At 32.8% G+C, this 19,699-nt stretch overlaps 1 protein-coding gene across 1 annotated transcript in view; it reads right to left on the bottom strand.

The window, feature by feature from the left end:
* Positions 1-234: 234 nt before the first annotated feature.
* LOC137918921 (runt-related transcription factor 1-like) overlaps positions 235-19,699 on the bottom strand; it is a 30,343-nt gene continuing 10,878 nt past the window's right edge. Inside the window, exons 3-5 of the mRNA XM_068761856.1 lie at positions 12,658-12,855; positions 1,080-1,241; positions 235-728 (exon numbers count right to left, since the gene is read on the bottom strand). Coding sequence (XP_068617957.1) covers positions 235-728; positions 1,080-1,241; positions 12,658-12,855 — 854 coding nt within the window. The remainder of the gene's footprint in view (positions 729-1,079; positions 1,242-12,657; positions 12,856-19,699) is intronic.

The following is a 19,699-nucleotide window of genomic DNA, read 5'->3' as shown; positions in this document are numbered from 1 at the left end:
TATTTCATAATACAGTCAACAATTATTTAATTACGATTCGAAGTTCACATTCATTTATCTAACGTAAAAACATCTATCGACACTGATCACTATTGCATGAATTTATTCCTTCTTTACAGTCCTACACGCAATACAATAATTGTCCATTCGAACGTCTTAAGCACACCGGACGGTAAAGCCGCACGAAATCTATCCGTTAAAAGTTCCTGTAGTTGTTCATAAACGAAGTTCTACCTAATAAGGACGCCAGACATCTATCGGTCGCCGCTCTGGCGTTATCATTGACTTACTGCGAGTCCTAACTCCGGGATCTGACCAATCGGGTGACGCTGGTCTTTTCTTTGGCAAGCCCGATCCTGTAGAACCACCTTCATCTTCTCGGTCGGGGCTGGAGCCAGAGTCTTCTTGAAGCGGTGGAGGCCTGAGCCACCAGTCATATCCTCCGTAAAGTTGAGAGTACAGCCATGCGGGAGGTGTTGGAAGAAGTGGAGAGTTGAGGAACAGTTGGGCTGCTAGGGCGCTGTGGAAGAGGCTTGAAGGCGCTGGCAGGGGTTGTAACGGTTTACGTGTTCTTGTTACTGATGTGAAGGCTCCAGGGCGCTCGTCGGGCGGCGGGCTGCTGGACGCAGTGACGGATATATCGTCGTCCTGGGGCGAGCTCGGACGCGAGGTGACGGGACTCGTTGTGCTATGGGCGTTCATTGTAGTTGGAGCTTCCGACGTAATATCTACATAAAAAATCACACAGCGGTAAATTAATTGGCAGTAAAATATTTGCTTATTATCTTAATAATAAGTAATGAATAATTATTTTATTAATAATATCAAATATAAAAAAGTTTTGCTTAGGCTTTTAAACTTAATATATTTTAGAAATTAAATCTTTTATAGCGATTTACTGTGTATATTTCATACATACACCATAAAATTATCTTGTTATAAATTAAATTAACAAATTTTAACTTTTTTTTCTTTCGTTGTAAATGGAGAAAAATGACAGTAATAAAGTAAGTCTTTGTAAACATTCTGTGTCTTAAATTTTATGAGTGTAAATTAAATCATGGTTGGTCGCACGGTACCTGTTTCATGAGGGGCTGCAGGAACGTGTGGATGCTGCGTGTGTGTAGAGGGCAGAACATGCGGTGTGAAGTGTGCATGGGAAGGCAAAATCGGAGGAGGATAGTGCCGAGCTAATGCTCCCCACTCTCCACCTGGTAGTCCTGCCAGCTGATGTGCAATGCCTAGAACAAAGACAGAATACTGTAATATAGTAAAGTTGCTTTTTTTAAAAACCCTTTTTCATTATTCAATCTCATGTACATGTATACTATATATATTACATGTATAGAAGTGTTTAGATAGTGAGAATATACGCAATTAACAAATAATAAAATAAGATAATAGTAAAATAGGAACTAGTAGTTTGATGTAAAAACTTGCCTTCTACTGTAAATCCAGCACAGTAGAGTGCGGTTTTTATGCCAGGTACTAAAAATAGACTAGCATTTTAAAGTTTCGAAAGATATTAATGTTGTTAATCCTAAGGATTTTACAATTTCGTCGGACAACAGTTCACGTAGCGGAAGAGCCCGTGAACTATATAGGATAGTAATAGAAAAACCCACGTGTACAAAAGACAGCGTGGTGTAAAATGTAATTAGCACCATCTAGTATGGTATAGAGGAACTTCATATATCTTCTGTTGACATTGTTTTCTCCAAGAAACTTACTATATAATGAATATTTTTTTTAAATTTTCCTGCTCGCTGCATAGAGTATGCTATTTTTGAATGGAACCTAAGCGAATGTAAATACATAAATATTTACACCACCATTAAATCGTTCTGACTTGACTCAGCGAATTGCCATAACAACTCAATCAACAAAACAATAGCGCTAAGAGTTATCGGCTAAATGCTCCACTTGCGCTAACGGGATGCTTAACGCACTCATCGGAATATTTAAATAATGAGTGAGACGATTTCGGTCCTCCCCCACAAAGCCGGCTACAGTTCCCTTCTTATCTCAACCAAAGCACTCGTCAACCTACACTGTTAACTTCGCATTGAAATGTCATGGAATAAAAATATTACAATTATTAGCTGTAAAATTCATTAAAGACATCGATACGAAATACAACCAAACATACCAAAAAATAATTATGATATATAACTAATTCTGAAAGTACTTAATAAACTTGAAATTTAAATTGGTTTTATTATGTGTTTTTTTTTTTAATTTCCTGATAATTTCTAAGCAAATTGAAATCGTAATCGAGTGTTACTTTTACTATAATACCCAATGATATTTTCAAAAATGGAAGGAAATTATAACAAATAAGACTCGCAAGAACAGCGTATAAAACAAAGTATAATCATAAACCGTATTTGTGAAATAGGAAATGTGTTTTGGTGTCATAATTTCCAGTTGACATTTTTAAGCGCATAAATTAACGAAGTTTGCCGGCGTCGCGACCCCGTATATTCGGCTTAACCCTTTAGCACCCACCTTGGGTAATTCCCACCCCGAGCCAACCCAACCCTTTCAGCAATAGAATAAATTACAGGCCGTTTTATGTCGCAGATAGCGTCGCTGCGAAAATGTAAAACACATTATTTTGAATCCAACCGCTTAGCCTTTATAGGTGTAGTGCTACCCGAGCTCAGTGCAATTAGACGGGAGCTGTTTTTTGGGATTAAGCCGAACCAGCTTACTGTTTTTACGATAACGATTTAAATTATTGAATCCGCCTTAACTCGCGGAGACTAAATCCGCCACTTCTGTTAATAGAAACATTACGGAATTGATCGAAATTATTTAGTAGAATACTCTAGTGTCTCGTAGTCAAACCGGCCAAACTAACCTATATTGGCCACTGGTAACAATATAACAAGAGAATTTAAGCACTAGTTACAACGGAAGACCTTGAAGCACTATTAAGATGGTGTTAAATAAATTTTAGCTTGATTGAGCCCTTGTTTTAACTAAAAACAACTGCAAGATCACGAAAAGTCCTACAAAATCATCTGTCTTAAAAAAGAGTATCGACATTCATCAAGACTTCAGCCGAAGGACATCCACTGCTAGTTACAGGCCTCCGTTCTATTCATTTCTAGAACCATTTGCCCGGCCATTACCATGGTTATTACCCATGGCAGGAATAGCTGGCCTGCCGTGGACTGGGGGCCTGCTCTTCTATCTTTATCCATATAAAGAGTATGTACCAAGTTTCGTTTGCGAGATTCGGCTACCTGTCGTCTGAAAATATTCTTCCTTCACCCCACTACTTTAGGAGATGTTGGAGACTAACCTAAAGATTAACATGGCAATTAAATAAATCAACATGGCAATTAAATATATCATCTAACGATGATTTATACGTCCTTCGTTGTTTTGTTATACAAAATCTATTTCAATGTTTTCAAAAGTGCTTTAATGTGTTATAATTATAATAAAACATAGCAACGGAAAAATTATGTAGTGCGAAACAGTAAATATATATATATATATATATATATATATATATATATATATATATATATATATATATATATATATATACATACAATAATTTCACTTAGTTTTAACCCAAACTATAAACAAATTCGTTTTTGGTTGATTTAACCATTTCAACTTTCTAAAATATTTACCGTTTTTTGCTATTATTTTATTTTAATATATGAATCAAGTTACATATCAATAATGCGAATGATAGCAAAGCATTGTTTCATTTCGTATTCCCTACTCAAAGTTTCAGAAGAAAGGGCTGCTCCAGACGATTTGCATTCGTTAAAAATGTTGGAATTCTTTGTTGTTGTGTGCACAGTGTGTAATCGTATTGTACGGCGACTGAACATTTTACATCCATTACTGTCTAAGCTTGTGTTTAAATAAACTTCGCAAAAACATCTTCGGATATCTAATAACTTACTTTCTTTTCTCATAAGTGCCTTTTTACACTTTTCTTAATGTTTTGACCTTGTAAGACAAAAGTCAAAAATCTCATAAATCTCTAAAAGTGCATCAACTCACAATTTTAAACTTGTGAGTTGATGTATTTCTCAATTTTTTAAATACGTTACATTATTTTATTGTGTATGTCCGAAACAAATTGATGTTTTCATATATCAATAGAAAATATAAATTAATGTAACATATTACAGAATGAAAACTTTATCTATTAGTCAAAGGTAAGAGAAATAAATAAATTTATTGATCGATATTTAATGGCCGATGATGACGTTAACGACGACAAAAATTCGCATTGTGCAAAAATGCGAATTTTGAATGAAAATGAAATTTTGATTATGAAACGTGCAAAATAGCCAATAGCAATAGACATGACATGACATTTTTCATAATTTTTCAGGTTTCTGAACATTTTTCTAATATTTTTTTTTCATAAGAACCTTTTACAAAGTATAACAATCTTTATGAAGAAAAGATGTATGAAATCGATAAAGTCGTTCGCGTTATGGCATCACCAAAGGAAATATTGATTCCTTAATATGTATTTTGTGTATGCCAGTTTTAGTGGTATATTCAAAAATTAGCACAATATACGTGTATTCTATACTTGTCATAAGCGAAATATCACTCAAGTTTGTTTACCGATACTGCCAGTGATAAGTCCGCCTATTTTTCTATATTAACGTTATACAATTTTAAAACTAGTTAAATAAGGTTAGAAAAGTCCATCACTAAATAGGTACGGATGTGAGATTGGACATTGAATAGTTATTCATCATCATTTCAGGTGTAGTATGTCCACAGCTGGACATAGGCCTCTCATAGCATCTCACAAACAGCGTCTTCGGACGATCTTAACAAGATTACTTAATAGTTAGTTTAAATATATCGCTCCATAATCAATACGAGTATCATAATTATCTAACGTAAAATAAAACAAACATAGTGGAAACAATAAATGGTGTGTTCACATAAGACGGCACACCCAATAAAGTATCAAGAAGGCTAACTCTCTAAGCAACGGCTCGGATCGGTCGTCTCCGAAGACGTGCCCGTCCGCTACATTGAGCCGACCGGATGGATTTTTTCTTCGCGGACTTTGAGAAATCGCGCCACGCCGCGAGAGGGTTGAAGCCAAAACATTTTAATGCCATTTGCTAGATTGCGTCTTGCATTTTTCCTGCTTTAACTTCGCCCGCCGCTACAGTGCTAATCCGCGAAGACGTCTGGGATTACCCGGATAAAAGTATTTGCGTTTTTAGTGTGATTCCGATGCCCAGGGATTAGGGCGGAATTTTTAAACGATTGTCGGAAGCCCTTCGTGGCGATTAACGAAAGGGTTGGTAAAAGCACTTTCGAGTCATTATTTTACATCCCTTTTCACATTTAGCACATTTTTAAGAAAGCTTTGTTCTATTTGCCTTTCGCTTTACTTTTCCGTTTACAGGTTTTCGATTATTTTAATTAACATTTTGTAACCTATCTATAGACAAAACCTCCTTATAATATACTTAAGTAAAAAAATGTATTAAATTGTTGCGATATTAGTAAAAGAAATTATTTTCGAAAATAGTACCAACTTTGTGATATTTTTCTATAAATCAATCAACAAACAATAACATGAGGCATGTTCGGTTGCAAAACAAGACTAGTGGAGCAACTGAGATTGATGTTCCCAGTATATCATAAGGTTAATAAGAGGGCTCGCGAACTAACGACTACGCTTTGTCAACGCGCCTTAACCCGCCCGACGCCATCTTGTGCGCCATGTTGGATTTCAATCTGCTTAGCGCTTAATGAATTTCCCTCTATTGATTTTGTTTAACCCCTTTTTGTTTTGCTTAATTAACCTTTCAATGTACAAAAGTGACGTAAGATGAACGGCTGTTAAAGGTTACATGAAGCGACAGTTTTGTCACGAATAAAAGCTATATTAAAGTAAACTATAATATCAAAGTTAAGAAGTAAACGTAAGTTTAATAAAGGGCAGTTTTTTTGTCGAAATATTTAGATTAAAAAAAAAGTTTATATTATCATGTTATTTACCTTAAAATCGGTAATCTTATGCTGATAACTATGAACATAGTACTATTAATATTATTTGTGATGTTTATTATAATAAGAAAAATTTTAATGTTGTTAAAAAACTATGTATGTGGGATGAATCAATATTTGTCATAACAACTTCTATGTGGTTAATATTACAATTAAAATTAGCGTTGGCTGCACCATTATGGTTTGTGTAGAATTTAATTCAAATAATTCCTTCTTCTAATCGTAACTTCAAGTTAAACCCGGAAACCGTTGAAGGAAATATTTATGACTACTTAGTTATTCAAGTTCAATATAATACAAGCGTATAATACAAGCGTAGTACATTACTTCAGGTATATGCCCAGATACATGCAAGTAACCTATCTTCTTATTTGACATATATTTTAAACTTAGAAAAGAAATAAATTCCTACATAAAATACTATGAGTTCGGGTTCTAAGTGGGACAAAAGTTTGAATATACTATAAATTTGAAATATAATATATTTGTGTAATACGAAATAACAACTTTAACAAAAAAGGAGTATAAATTATTGATAAATAAACTTAATGTAAAGCGTAATCAGAAATGCTAGTTTCTAATAGGGAGTTTTTAATTTCTATTAGAAACATTATATCCTAACAAGTTTTTGTGTACGCGGTTACAGTAGTAATTTACGTATCAAACAAAGGCGTGTTTAACGATAAAGCACCAATAACACGTCGTTGTCATCCACACATCTAGTCATTACAAGGCACGCGTGTCGTTCAACGCGCGGCAAATTGCTCGCAGCATTTAGAGGTAATCACATCGCGTCATCATCATATGAATTCATTCAAAAGCGTTTAAAGTGTCGGCGAAAACGCGAATCACGCCATACAAAAGACTGTATGAGGCGGGCGCGACATTTAAAATTTACAAATGCGTAATTATGCACCCGCATTGTCGCGCGGCGGAAGGGTTACGGGCCCCCACTCTTTCTTCACCCCCCCCAACCCCCACAATCCCGGGGCTTCCGGGCCTAATGCTATATTTAATTTTCTCTAAGGCTCCCTCATTAATAATACGAAGGCTGCGACTTTAAGTGGCGCTCACACGGCGGCGGAGGCACAAGGATATGTAAAATAAATGAAACGCTAGTGTGAGCCTGACTTATGCGCAAAATTATTTCGAAGACACTCCTTTATAAACAAAAATTGACACATTTAATTTAATTATAAAATAATACTCTTTATTGTACATATAACAAAAGAATTACAGAGATGCGTAGATTTGTAATTATAGAAAAAAAATTATATATTTTTATATAATATTTTTTCAATGGGCGCTCTGCTCTCATCACTCGAGTCAATTTATTTTTAATTACCATCGTAAGGAAATATGTAAAAGAAAGGCTTGTCTTCATTTCTAGCGAGTCCTAGACATACACATACAAAAAAATTTACATATATTTATATCGATATCAAAGGAATTAATTTAACTTTTTTTACGAATCTTTACAATACTTCTGCGTTAACATTACACTAAATCCTATCTTAACTAATAGAAAAGTCTAGAAGCTATTTAGTCCACTGTTATTTCTTCTTAATACATCTGATACTTTTCAAGATATGTAAGATAATATATAAAAATTCACATTCAATTACTTTTAAAATTCTCCTCAACTACCACATCCGAAATTCGTGCCTCGAAAACTCAAGTATCTGTAAGAGTGATGCGTGAGTGAAGATAATTTATCATGATTTTAGAAGGGTTATTGGCGCGGGTAGTTAAGAGGGTTACCGAAACTTACTTTCACACAATAGACAGATATTTGTGGAATGCGCATATTGAAATCGGTGCCAACATAACACAACCATTGTTTTTCGAATCGTGTTCATTATTCAAATTTTGAGTTGAAAGGGAAAACTTTGGCTATTATAAAAAACAGAAAGAAATATCCAAAAGTTAACCAATACTAGTGTCCAATCTCCATTAATACTATATGTCTCTTTTTTATTTTTGAATAATATTCTTTTTAATTTTGCAATATTGTAGATCTATTTTCTGAATCGAATAATAAACCGCAGGCAACCATTAAAATCTCAAACAGATTATTTATTTTAGAGTAATTAAACGAGCACGTGACCGTTTACCTATACATCGGCCTGATCAAGTCAAGTTACGTCAATAATTGGAATCTCTCAACCTTGATAAAAGTAGACGCTTGCATGGAAAGAACTTTCAAATTGTTAAATCTATCAATGTGTGACAGTCACGACCTCTAGAAGTTAAGAAAAACTGAGAAAATGTTTCTTAATGAGTCATAAGTTTGTCTGTTTAAACTTTAATGTAGCCTAAAATACAGTAGCGTAATTACTTCACCGAGACGGTCTATTAATCAAACGAAAATTCTTAAAATAAAAGCAATTGTGAAATTTAGTTTTCAATAAATTCATTGTTTCGATGGCAGAGTGACATGTAGCATTTATCCTATTGAAACCTTATTTCAATGGAATCCATATAGCATTATATTTATAATGTAAAATCAAAAGAATGGTTTAATTAGTTTTACTTCTTAACGTGTAAAGTTTTATAAATTTTAATGTATACACGAAGTCTTCTTATGACTTTAGATTAAAATTTGTTCTTTAAAATGGTATCAATTTGAAAAATAATTTCAAGCATATGCATTATAATTATATTGAACAATCAAATAAGCATAAACATCGTATCACGTGGAGATTTATAAATAAGTAATATAACGTTTATAAACAAGTCATATATTTAAAAGTCCATCGATAGTGTCCACCGTATCCGTTTCGAATTATAGTGCGTTGGTGTCTTGGAGACGCCACGCTTCGGGTGACGCTCGCTACGCTGTTCCGGAGCGCGAGGTGTGTAATTGAGTTACGGCCCTTTGACACCCGCCTTAACGAGGTTTGCTCCACTTGCGTAGTGTTGCCTCACGCCCCGCCTCACCCGACTATTCGAAATGACAGTAGTGACGTCTTGGGCATTACTGCTTGGTGTTCGGTCATCCGTTATTGCACGACAGTAATTTTTATTACTGCACTTGCTGTACATACTTTATACTATCTAAAGTAATTGTAATGTCACAGATCAATAGAAACGGTAAAAACTAAACTTGCTTCGAAATGATCACTTTATCGACTTAAGTGAAATTAATAATGAAAACAATTACTTCCAAATATAAACTTACTATTTCGTACTCTACAAGACTTTATTGTTTTATTACTTAATAATATTTTTTGGAATGTTTTATGCGATACTTTTATACAATTGATAATAATAATAATAATCCTCAGAGGCGTTCTTTATATAATGATAAAGGTTTGTCAAGCAGATATTTAAAATTTAAATTTACTCTGTGGTTTATGTAAATAAAAGTATCATATACTGTTTTACTTGCAATATTTCCTTTATTTCTATTTTTAAGTGTAAATTCTAAAGATCTAAAAGTCATAATAAATTTAAGTTGTTATTATTAATCCGATACGTTTCGCTTTTTTGGTTTTTAAAACTCCTAACATAATAGTATAAATACAAATTTATTATCTTTATACGTAATATTAAAAGTGACGAAATTTTAAAAATTACTATGAACCTGCACGTTACTCTGGAACCCTATTATTTTTCGTTATGCACTGTAAGTTACGTGTATGTGTGAGATCGTATTTTATGTTACTTTAGAAATAATTGTGTATTTACACTAAAAACAGCAATCCAGTCAAGTAAAGATTTATGGTTATACTTAATACCGTTTTGCCTTGTGTGGAAGACGTGGATTATCAATACGTTTATTATTTCGTCATGTAAAGCAAAACGTTCCTTTGATTCCAATGTACTACGAACAAATGAACATTCGTTAACTTTATTTACTAAAATACGTACGTGTGAATTTTTGATATACAACATTTAAAATTCACAGGAATTGAATTTCACATTAAGTAAATTACATTTTTTTTCTTTATTTTATTCGTATTGTTTTCGGTACATCTGCCTCAAATTATCACAGTAACATGGGTTGGATAGCAGAGAATATTAAATAGTATTAATTTAGTAATTTGTATTTATTTTTAAAGAAAAAAAAATGTAAATCAATAAGTACAATTCCGAGAATCATATAGCAAACGAAGTTGTGGAAAGTTTTAGGAAATTCAATTTTATTTTTACAGCGACAAATTTTTTCATTACACCTTCTCGATTTTATTGACACCTTTGTTAGACCCATAAGGCAGAAGGGGTCCGCGATGCTTAGCAACGGGACTGTCGCGTTGGAGACGGGCTGTGATGTCGGCGGCGTTATTAGCTAAATCTTTTGATTGAAATTTCAAAGAAATTTTTTTACAGCATTGCTTATTTCTTCGAAACATACATAAGAAACTATGTAATGTTGCAATCGTTCATTGATCTGTTTTAAACAACTCAACACAAAAACAATTGATGGATCAAACGTTATGAAACAACTTTTTTAAGAAATTTAAAAATGTAAAAATAATTCTCATTGTGATGAATACAGAAATATAGTTCTAATGCTTATATTGTATGTGATGTGTAAAATATTTAATAAGATTTGATGTACGTAGGTAAATAATTAGTAGTAGTACGTAGTTTAAGAACGTTGTTTTGTTTTAAATTTATATCACTATATGTTTTTAAATTACTTTTAATTCTAATAGGATTATTTATATTGTGATCTATACAAACATTTCTTTTACGACAAAAAGTAATTTACTTTTATTTTTATAGAAATCTATTACTATGAAAATACATTATAATTATAAATAATAGGATCCATCAATAATTCTAACCTGTGTCAAAAGAGGGTTGAAACTAATAATTAATTGTTACTTGAAACTTTTCCTCCAAATTAAATCCTCTTTTGAAACATTGGACACAGAAATGTGACAACGGTCCGAGCTGACAACGTTATATTCAAAGGATAGAAATGTTTTTCTCTTCGAAGTGAATTGCGTAGCGTGGGTCAATGACCTGTGCCTTCATTCTCTATTACAAAGATTGTATTTTATTCAATAAATAAACAAAATTAAAATATCTACAACAAAAATCCTATAACTTGTCAAAAATACTTTAAACTGTTCCTTGGTTCTTTATTTATTAATTTACTTAGAAATAACGGTTAATGTTACAAAAATATTATAATGAAACATAACATATACAAAAAATTGTTTATCAAAATAATAATAATAAAAATCCAATCAAAAAAACATGAAGAGATTTCATTGTATACAATACAATTCATTACTATAACATTTTAATAAACAGTTTAGCTTGATCGATAAGATTGTTCATAATTTGTCCTAACAATAGAAGAAGTACATCCCCTTTCTCCTTATAAATATTACTTGATTGTAAATTTTTGTACTATTGAAATATATTGAATTATAACTCCACAACATCACGCTATTTTGTAAATAACATTTTGTAAAATTTATAGTTTAGTGATTAGATAGATAGGTAGATTTATGGTTGCAACGTTAGCGGTGCCGGTTTGTAAGCGACTTGTTTAAAGCGCTATTTAATAAAAACGACCATCTCAACACGCTTCTAGCATCGTTATAATATTCTTAAGTTGTGGTGGTTTAAGACAAGATTTTTGGATAAACATCGCATCACCCATCACCACTATTTTTAATTGATTAAATACTGCGATATTAAAATAAAGAGTTTCAATGTTCAAACGGTCGGATAACAGTGATTAATATCTGTTATATAGTATTAAGAAAACAAACGTGCACGGCTGAAGCAAACAAATGTAATTATAAAAATAAAAATGAAAATAAAAAAAAATGACGGAAATGTAATATTTTTAGAATTATATGATTTTCAATTTTAGAATATATCATTTTCAATTTTTAATCTAACCAAATAAACGTAAAACAATTATGAGTTTTAAATAATATATTTATCCTATTTTGATTTAAAAAACAAAGATATCATGTGAATGAATATAACATACAAAAAATATTGTAAAACAGATGTAAGTTGTTTCAACTATTTACATCTAGTTCTTTTTTCAGTAATATATTTGCAAAAATTCAATAATACATTTGCATGGCAACCATTCTCGATCACAAAGCTCAGTCTTGAGTCAGAAATGCTCAAAGATAGTTCCTCAGCAAGTCATTAACTGCTGATCTGTAGATTAAGACCCTTAAGAGTCAATTATATAAACTAAATCTTTTTGACCTTTTAGATTTCTTGTCACGCTGCATTATATTTAATGTCTTAAAACTGTATTTTCCTTTAGTTAAATATATATGTATTGTGTTTGTATTTTATTAACAATTATATTACACATTATCAGTTTATTATACAAATATGGCTACATCTTAATTCCTAATACATTATATAATTCTTTTTTCATCTTATCAGTTGATATTCCACTATTAAATACAAATCTTTTCAATCGCCAACAACAATTCAAAACCGCCAATTATAGACCTGTTTTATAATAATTCTCAGTAATGTTTATAACATATACAAAGTTATAAATATATACTTAACATAAATATTACTCATTAATTACGCGTCATTATCTTCAACATTTCTTTATTTCCCAAATATTTCCAATAGGACTGTTAGGAAGCGACCTGCGTCAGTCTGCTAAGTATATAAGTAATAACTTACCTGATAATTTAAACGGTAATGACCCCATTAGAGGATCTGGTGCAAATCTGGGCCCGAAGTGGAAGGGATGGAAGCCGTGGTGACGCGTCTTGGATCGGGGCTCCCGTGGACCGTCTACAGTCACCTTTATCGCCTTCTGGTACGTCGCCACTTGAGGGGGTGATGTAGCCAGCATAATGGTCAGAGTAAATGATTTGCCTGTACACAAAAAAAATTGTATTAATCTTTGGATACATAGGGTGATTGTTACACAACATAATAAGAACATAGTACAAAGAAACATTGTTAAAAATTTTAATTAGTAATATTTCACAATCTATCCTTGCAGGATTTGTACTTTCATAAGTTATTGAAAAAATATATCGCTTAACATAACACTCAGCATATCACCCCGAATCACCATAGAAAATAGGTGTAAAAGTTTTATTACTTTGACTTTGACTTGACTCAGTGAAAAGTATATGATGTTAGCCTAATTTATTACAAGTTTAAGATAATAGCCATACAAAATTCTTTCAAACTTCGAACATCAACTAGTGAACAAAGGCCTCTCCGATAAATTTACATAAGGCCAGTTGGAAGAATTCTGCATCCAGTGCTTTCTGATAACCTTTATAAAGTTGTTCATTAACCATGTGGGCGACGTCTTGCGCTACGCTTGACGATCCGTGGTCGCCATTAGTTTTGCGCGCTATGTGGATTGACCAATGTCTCTTGTGCCCACCCGCTGGGTTATATCGGCTAGTTTCATCTTGTTTAATGATTTCATTATTCTTAATTCGATCTTCATTTCTTGCACATTACTTTTTCACGATGATTTTTAAACTATAAGGTCTATATGCCTCAGCCAAGTTCAAATTAAACCATAGGCCCTTCAGTTATGTATAGAAAATTAAAAAAAAAAAAACTCCGTTTTTAGCAATATTGCGTAATGCTTTTAAATATCATAAATTGTTCCTTAAAAGCAATTTAATAATTATCCGATCGATTCCTCTTATGTTTTAGGTTCGAATTTCCTACAATGAACGAAATGATAAGTTAGCAACAATGAATCTATTTAATATAATCGTTTTAAAAACTATTCAATTGTCGTCTTTCTTCAAATCGATCGTCTATCTATTTTGGTATCATATAATCATATTTAGAGGAGTTAAGAAGGAACTTTGTACGTCACAAATTCTTTACGGCGTTTTCTAGAAATTTACGTGAAAGCATTCGTATCACGTCGTAAGATCATCTAGCAAACGTAGCTGCAGGAATGCATTAAGAATTCGGGTTGGGATTGTCAACAATTATTCGCCGACGGTGGCGAAGCTGATTTGTGGCGCGCCGAGCAAGACGCGCCACGCCGAATGCCGCCGCGTGCCGGCAGATTCCGACTAAAATTCATGACACAAAAAACGTAACGATCTTAACGTAAAATACCCTTTCTATGCTAAATTAAAATAGAAGTCATTTCAGTCAAGAACTCTTTTTATTTACATATTCCAACATGAAAGTTGTACATATTTTTGACATTTCAGTATTTTATCAAGCTAGTATACAGTACAGGTTTCTCGGAATAATTGATCCAGTCTCAAAGACATTAATGAAATAAACGTGTATATAATTTAAATATATGTTTATAACCATATCAGTGAGGTACTAATATTGTTTTTTGCGATAATTTTTAAAAGAATGACACAATTATTACGAGAGTAATCTGCTAACCACTTCATTAAAACCTATTTGCTGAACGCAACGCACATATCTCTGTGATATATATATATATATATATATATATATATATATATATATATATATATATATATATATATATATATATATATATATATATAGTATAAAGTACAATAATGTTTACTTAATCCCACACTTACATATATTAACTAAATTCAATTTTTTCCACATAATTGGTGTTTTGTTATTATTTGTTAATCCGTTTGCCAGTTGATAAAGGCCTTCTCCAACCTTCTCAATTCTGCTCTAATTCTGCTCTGACCACTCTGCTCAATGTTACTCCTGATTTTTTTAATGTAAGAACATTTAGAGCTGCGACAAATATTTTGTGACTGTTTTTGGAGTTTTTTTTTCTTTGTTGTTGGAGGGTTGTTGTCTCTAACCCCAAAGAGGACCAGTAGGCTTGGGGTAGATTGCATAGTGTCTCTTGGTTGGTTTTCGAATAAATATATATATGAATATATATACATATATAAATATGACACATACATATGTATATATACCCTACTAGTCTAGTTATGCACCCTACTAACTTAACACTTATCTAACACTTATAAAAATTTATAAATAGTATTTTATCATCATGATTTCAGCCGTCTGAAGTCCACTGCCGGACATAGCCTCCCCATAGATGTCGTTTAATTTTGAACAATAACATTTCCAGATTTATACTGTCCCAATAAAGAAATGTCAATATAACCAGTTAATAATTAATTCATTCTAGAATATCACCGTGAAATTTTAATTTAGAAATATGCAATACAAGGAGTATAACAGTCGAATTGGCAACGTATCACATCCACCGCAGAGTGGCCACAAACACGGCGCCAAACGCTCGAACAATCGCATCCATATCCGAATACAGGAAATTCTACTATAATATAAATCATTATATCCTCAATGCAATGATTTGACGTAGATTATTCGTAGCATGTGATTTGTACAAAGTCTACGCGTTACCATTACGCTACGTATTGGCTACGAAGCGTAGCGCGCTACTTATTTATGGATGTAAAAATTTTAAGATAATTTATTAAAATGTAAAGTCAAACTCACAGAAAATACAAACACAGAATGCGGTTAGCCACAACGCCGGTCTGCTTTCTTACAGAAAGTTTCTTTTAAAACTAAAATATAAAATATTTCGTTTGCTAAATTCGAGTCATTCCTACATTAAAATTCATCTCTAAATAGAAAAGAGGGGCATTCCGCACAAACAAAGAAGAGGCGAATACTCCCAGAGTCTGGCTTTTGGCCAAAAGCCGTGGCAGTGGTCCTTCGGCCATGAAAACGATATAAACACCCCTCCCAAACCCTTCCTGATTACTCCCCGCCGACCCGAAATGAGCGGGCACCCGCTTATTTTCATAAAACATACATAAACCTAAAGACACTAAGAAACCTGTACGGTTTCATGTATACAGTGTATGAAATAAACTATATTTTTTCTTGTGTACACAATCAATACTAACCATTATCAAGGTATTAATAAGGTTATTGCATTGATATTAAAACTTTAAAACAATTTATACATTTCTGCTGTAGTAATTCTTGAATGAAAATGAAAATTAACATAAAGTACATGTAGATATCAAGGTTAAGAGACAGAACGATTAATTTTTACCAATTTTACCAATGAAATATACAACCTTAACTGTAAATATACTTTGCAGATTTTTCGATGATTATTATTTTCAATTAATACATGTATCACCTTTAACACAGGCGCTAAACTATTCCTGATACCCCTGACGCTTATTTACATCGTGCCTCGGCTTTATAGTCTCATCACACATTGAGTTACGCTCGAATATAAATACTGACACTAGAAAATTATGTCTGACTTTTTCAGTTACCATTTTTAAAAATAAAGACATACACTTCATCGGAGCATGAGGTACATCGTCCACAGAATTAAGAAATATGTGTGTACATAAAATACATGAGTTTCGTATGTTTCATGATTTGATCTGTGGTAAAATTAGAGTAATTTTAACCACACGTCGGATAGATTATATATGCTGCCACTAGTGAAAGTTTTCTTTAAACACTAGAAATAGGTACGACAGAGAAAAGCGTCCGTGTAGTCAAGCAAGGATTCTCAAACATTTCTCATTCTCATCTTTCTCGTTTTTAATGGAATACTCTACGGGACAATCGTGATCACGGAGACCGCAAACAGCCTAGTCACGTTCAGGTACTATGTATTTCTCAATGAGGCACTTCGCACTCTCAGTTTTGTTTTTATTTTCAAATCGTATATTTTAAACAAAACTATATCATACAATCACAACCCATCTTTATTTCTATACATTCGTAAAAAACAAAAGTGTAAAGAGAATTCTGTACTATTCATCTACTCGTGAGCATTTGCACACAAGGTAAAATTTTTAAACGCAACAAAAGTGGTGGCGTCTGTATCAAAGGGCGAAAACATCTGGAGGAAAATAAAGGGACTCGACGCATACGTACGGCATAAATCATTTATGCTATTCATAAAAGACTTGCGTCTACACTCCCTACGGCACCGCTACCGACTTCGCGGCCTTAGATGTTGTAAATTCAAATAGGTTTTGCGTTGTCGGTAGACACTTGTTTATTCAAAGGTTTCAAAAAAATTTCAAACTTACCATCCGAAAAAAAAATCTTTTCATCGCTTTCTTTTAATAAATAAGTAACTTAATAAACATACTGTTAGTACTTTGCACATAAAGACCAGGAAACTTATATCAAAATCTATTATAGCTAAAAAATTCGATTCGTTAAAATGAAAAAGTCTCCGTCGGTAATTTAGGCACAGATTTTATACAATGGTATTACAATTACGTATATACATTAGTAAACGGAAAGTTTAAAAGGAAATAATGTTGATAAAGAAGGTAATTATCAGCCTCAAAGAATACGCAATTTCTTATAAGTTACATTATTATTATGTAATGTTATAGAGGGTTTTTTTATATAATACAACAACTCTTGACTACAGGTAGAAGCATGTAAGCTCTATGTCTCGTCATAATCATTATTATTCGTAGAACGATCACTGCCGGATAAGGGCTTCTATCATAAATTCCTAAAAGGCCCGAAGAGGTCTTCGTACAGTGACTTCTATCGAGCTTAACAAGAACGTCTGTTCACCTCGCGGGTAGACGTCCTATGCTGCTATACAAGTAGATCATTGTCCCAAGCCATGTAAATATCAATTTTTCGCCGGTTTTTACAACGTAGTTGCAATTTAGAATACTGCCATTTGCTGTGTGTTCACAAAAATTTGTGACTAGTTAATATTTCACAATTAAAGGAGCCTTTATTATTGTATAATGATACAACGAATTCACTACTATGAAATATGAAACTATGAATACAAAAATTAAATAATCTATGGCCAGTATAGGACAATTAAATAAAAACAGAGTGGTTATGCGCAGATAATTTTAAATGAACATCAATTAGGAGGGCGACGAAAAAATCTTTTCTACAATAATTAATTGACTCTTTGCGTAGTATCCTTCTTGATCTTTGGAATATTTTTTTATTCTATGTTACGCCATCTGTGCCGGTCTTCGTCGGTGTACATTGCTCCGGTTACAATGGTTATTAGCGTGGTTCGGACTAGTGATTAAAAATCTTTTCAAGTTGCAAGCTTTTCCTGTCTATGGAACCGAAAATATCAAAAATCCGTTTTGTGCATATAGTGCGTTTTCAAAAGATGCTCGAACATGAAAGGCAAATGACAAGTTAAAAGTTACATTAAAAAACATAAATGAGATATAGCAAGACACAATAAAAGCTCTGCATTACAATATCCACCCCTGTTGAACATATTGCAGCCAACACGTGCGACACACTTCATAAACTGTGGATATTGATCCCGACGCGAGGGGGCGCCGGTGCTCTTCATAAAAATATGTTTGCAGCAAATAATATCGTTTTTGCACATAATATAGAAGGACACAGATAAAAAATAATAACGTCGATTCGTACATCTACATTATTATTCGATTTTATTTAGACTGTTTAACCATTTTTGTGCTTACACTTACAATATATATGTACATAAAGCCTTTCTGCGAGATATGATTTATGTTCAAACGGTAATTTCGGTATAAAAGGTATAAAAGTGGTAAATATACAGCTCTTTTATTGTCAATTAATAAATACTACAATGCAACACAAAAATAATATATGAATCATAAATAAAATACGGATATAAATAAAACAGAAGTAATGTAAATAAATTAATAATCGTATTTGTGATGAAATGTGATAACCTCTATTAAATAAGTATAAGAAATAAGAATACAAAATAGTATAGCATATAAATAAAGCTAAAAGCTTAAAAATTTTGATAATTACCTAAACCTGTGATATTTGAGGAACGAGGTAAAGGAAGAGAGGCGATGCATGTAAGGAAATTAATGTGTAGAGGAATGCTAGAGAGTTATAGAATGAATGAAGTAGAAAGATAGATCATATGAGGAATAAAAGAAGCGTAAAGAAATAAAAGAGAATGTGAAAAGATTTATTTAAAAAAATGTAAATACCCTGTCCCAAAATCGAACAGGGAAGTAAGAGGTGTCCCCAATAACGGGGGCCGCAAAAGAAATACAGTAAGAATTAGCTTTTTAAAAATTTAAATTACTACATATTTAATTAATAATTGTTCACCATCTGTTTTCTGAAGTAAGTGGCTATGTGGCATTCTAATATATTTGAAGTCTATTTCAGGGTGAACACATACATGGTAATTGGAAATAGATGTAAAAGCTTCAAGAAAATTGTAGACAAATGAGATATACATTTACCCATATGAAGTTTTTACACCTATAACCAATCACCCTGCTTATTTCAATCGAAAAAATAAACCAGTCATGACCCCCGTTGAAACTGAGCCGCGGCAGCTATTTCCCGAGCATGTTAGATTAAAAATCAGCTTTATAACATCATAAAGTAGGCGGGGGCCGCGTTAAGATAAGAGTTCCAAGCTTCGAAGAGCTAAATAAAAAATGAGCCACAATCGTAATGGCAGCGAGCTCCTTTGATCTCGGTTTCATGGCTTACTGGGGATTTTCAGCTCAGAGACCGGCAATTTGGATATAAAATACCTAATGCGCCCCGATACGCATTAAGGACATTAGCAAATTGACTATGCGGTGCTCGCAAAGCCGTATACACGTAGAGCCAGCACTGTATTCCAACTTTGTTGTTCTTTTCTTTTGTCGTCCTAAAAGTTTAACATTACTGTGGACCACTTGATCAGATCATAATTACTTTTATATCGCTAACTTAACCTTCAGAATATTTCTTG

The sequence above is a fragment of the Battus philenor genome, unplaced genomic scaffold (genome assembly GCF_028537555.1).
Source record: "Battus philenor isolate CCGP_79_NKW_IND1 unplaced genomic scaffold, ilBatPhil1.0.hap1 SCAF_15, whole genome shotgun sequence".
In the NCBI taxonomy this organism is placed as follows: Eukaryota; Metazoa; Arthropoda; class Insecta; order Lepidoptera; family Papilionidae; genus Battus; species Battus philenor.
Note: the sequence above shows the minus strand (reverse complement) of the source record. Positions and strands in the feature narration are given on the sequence as shown.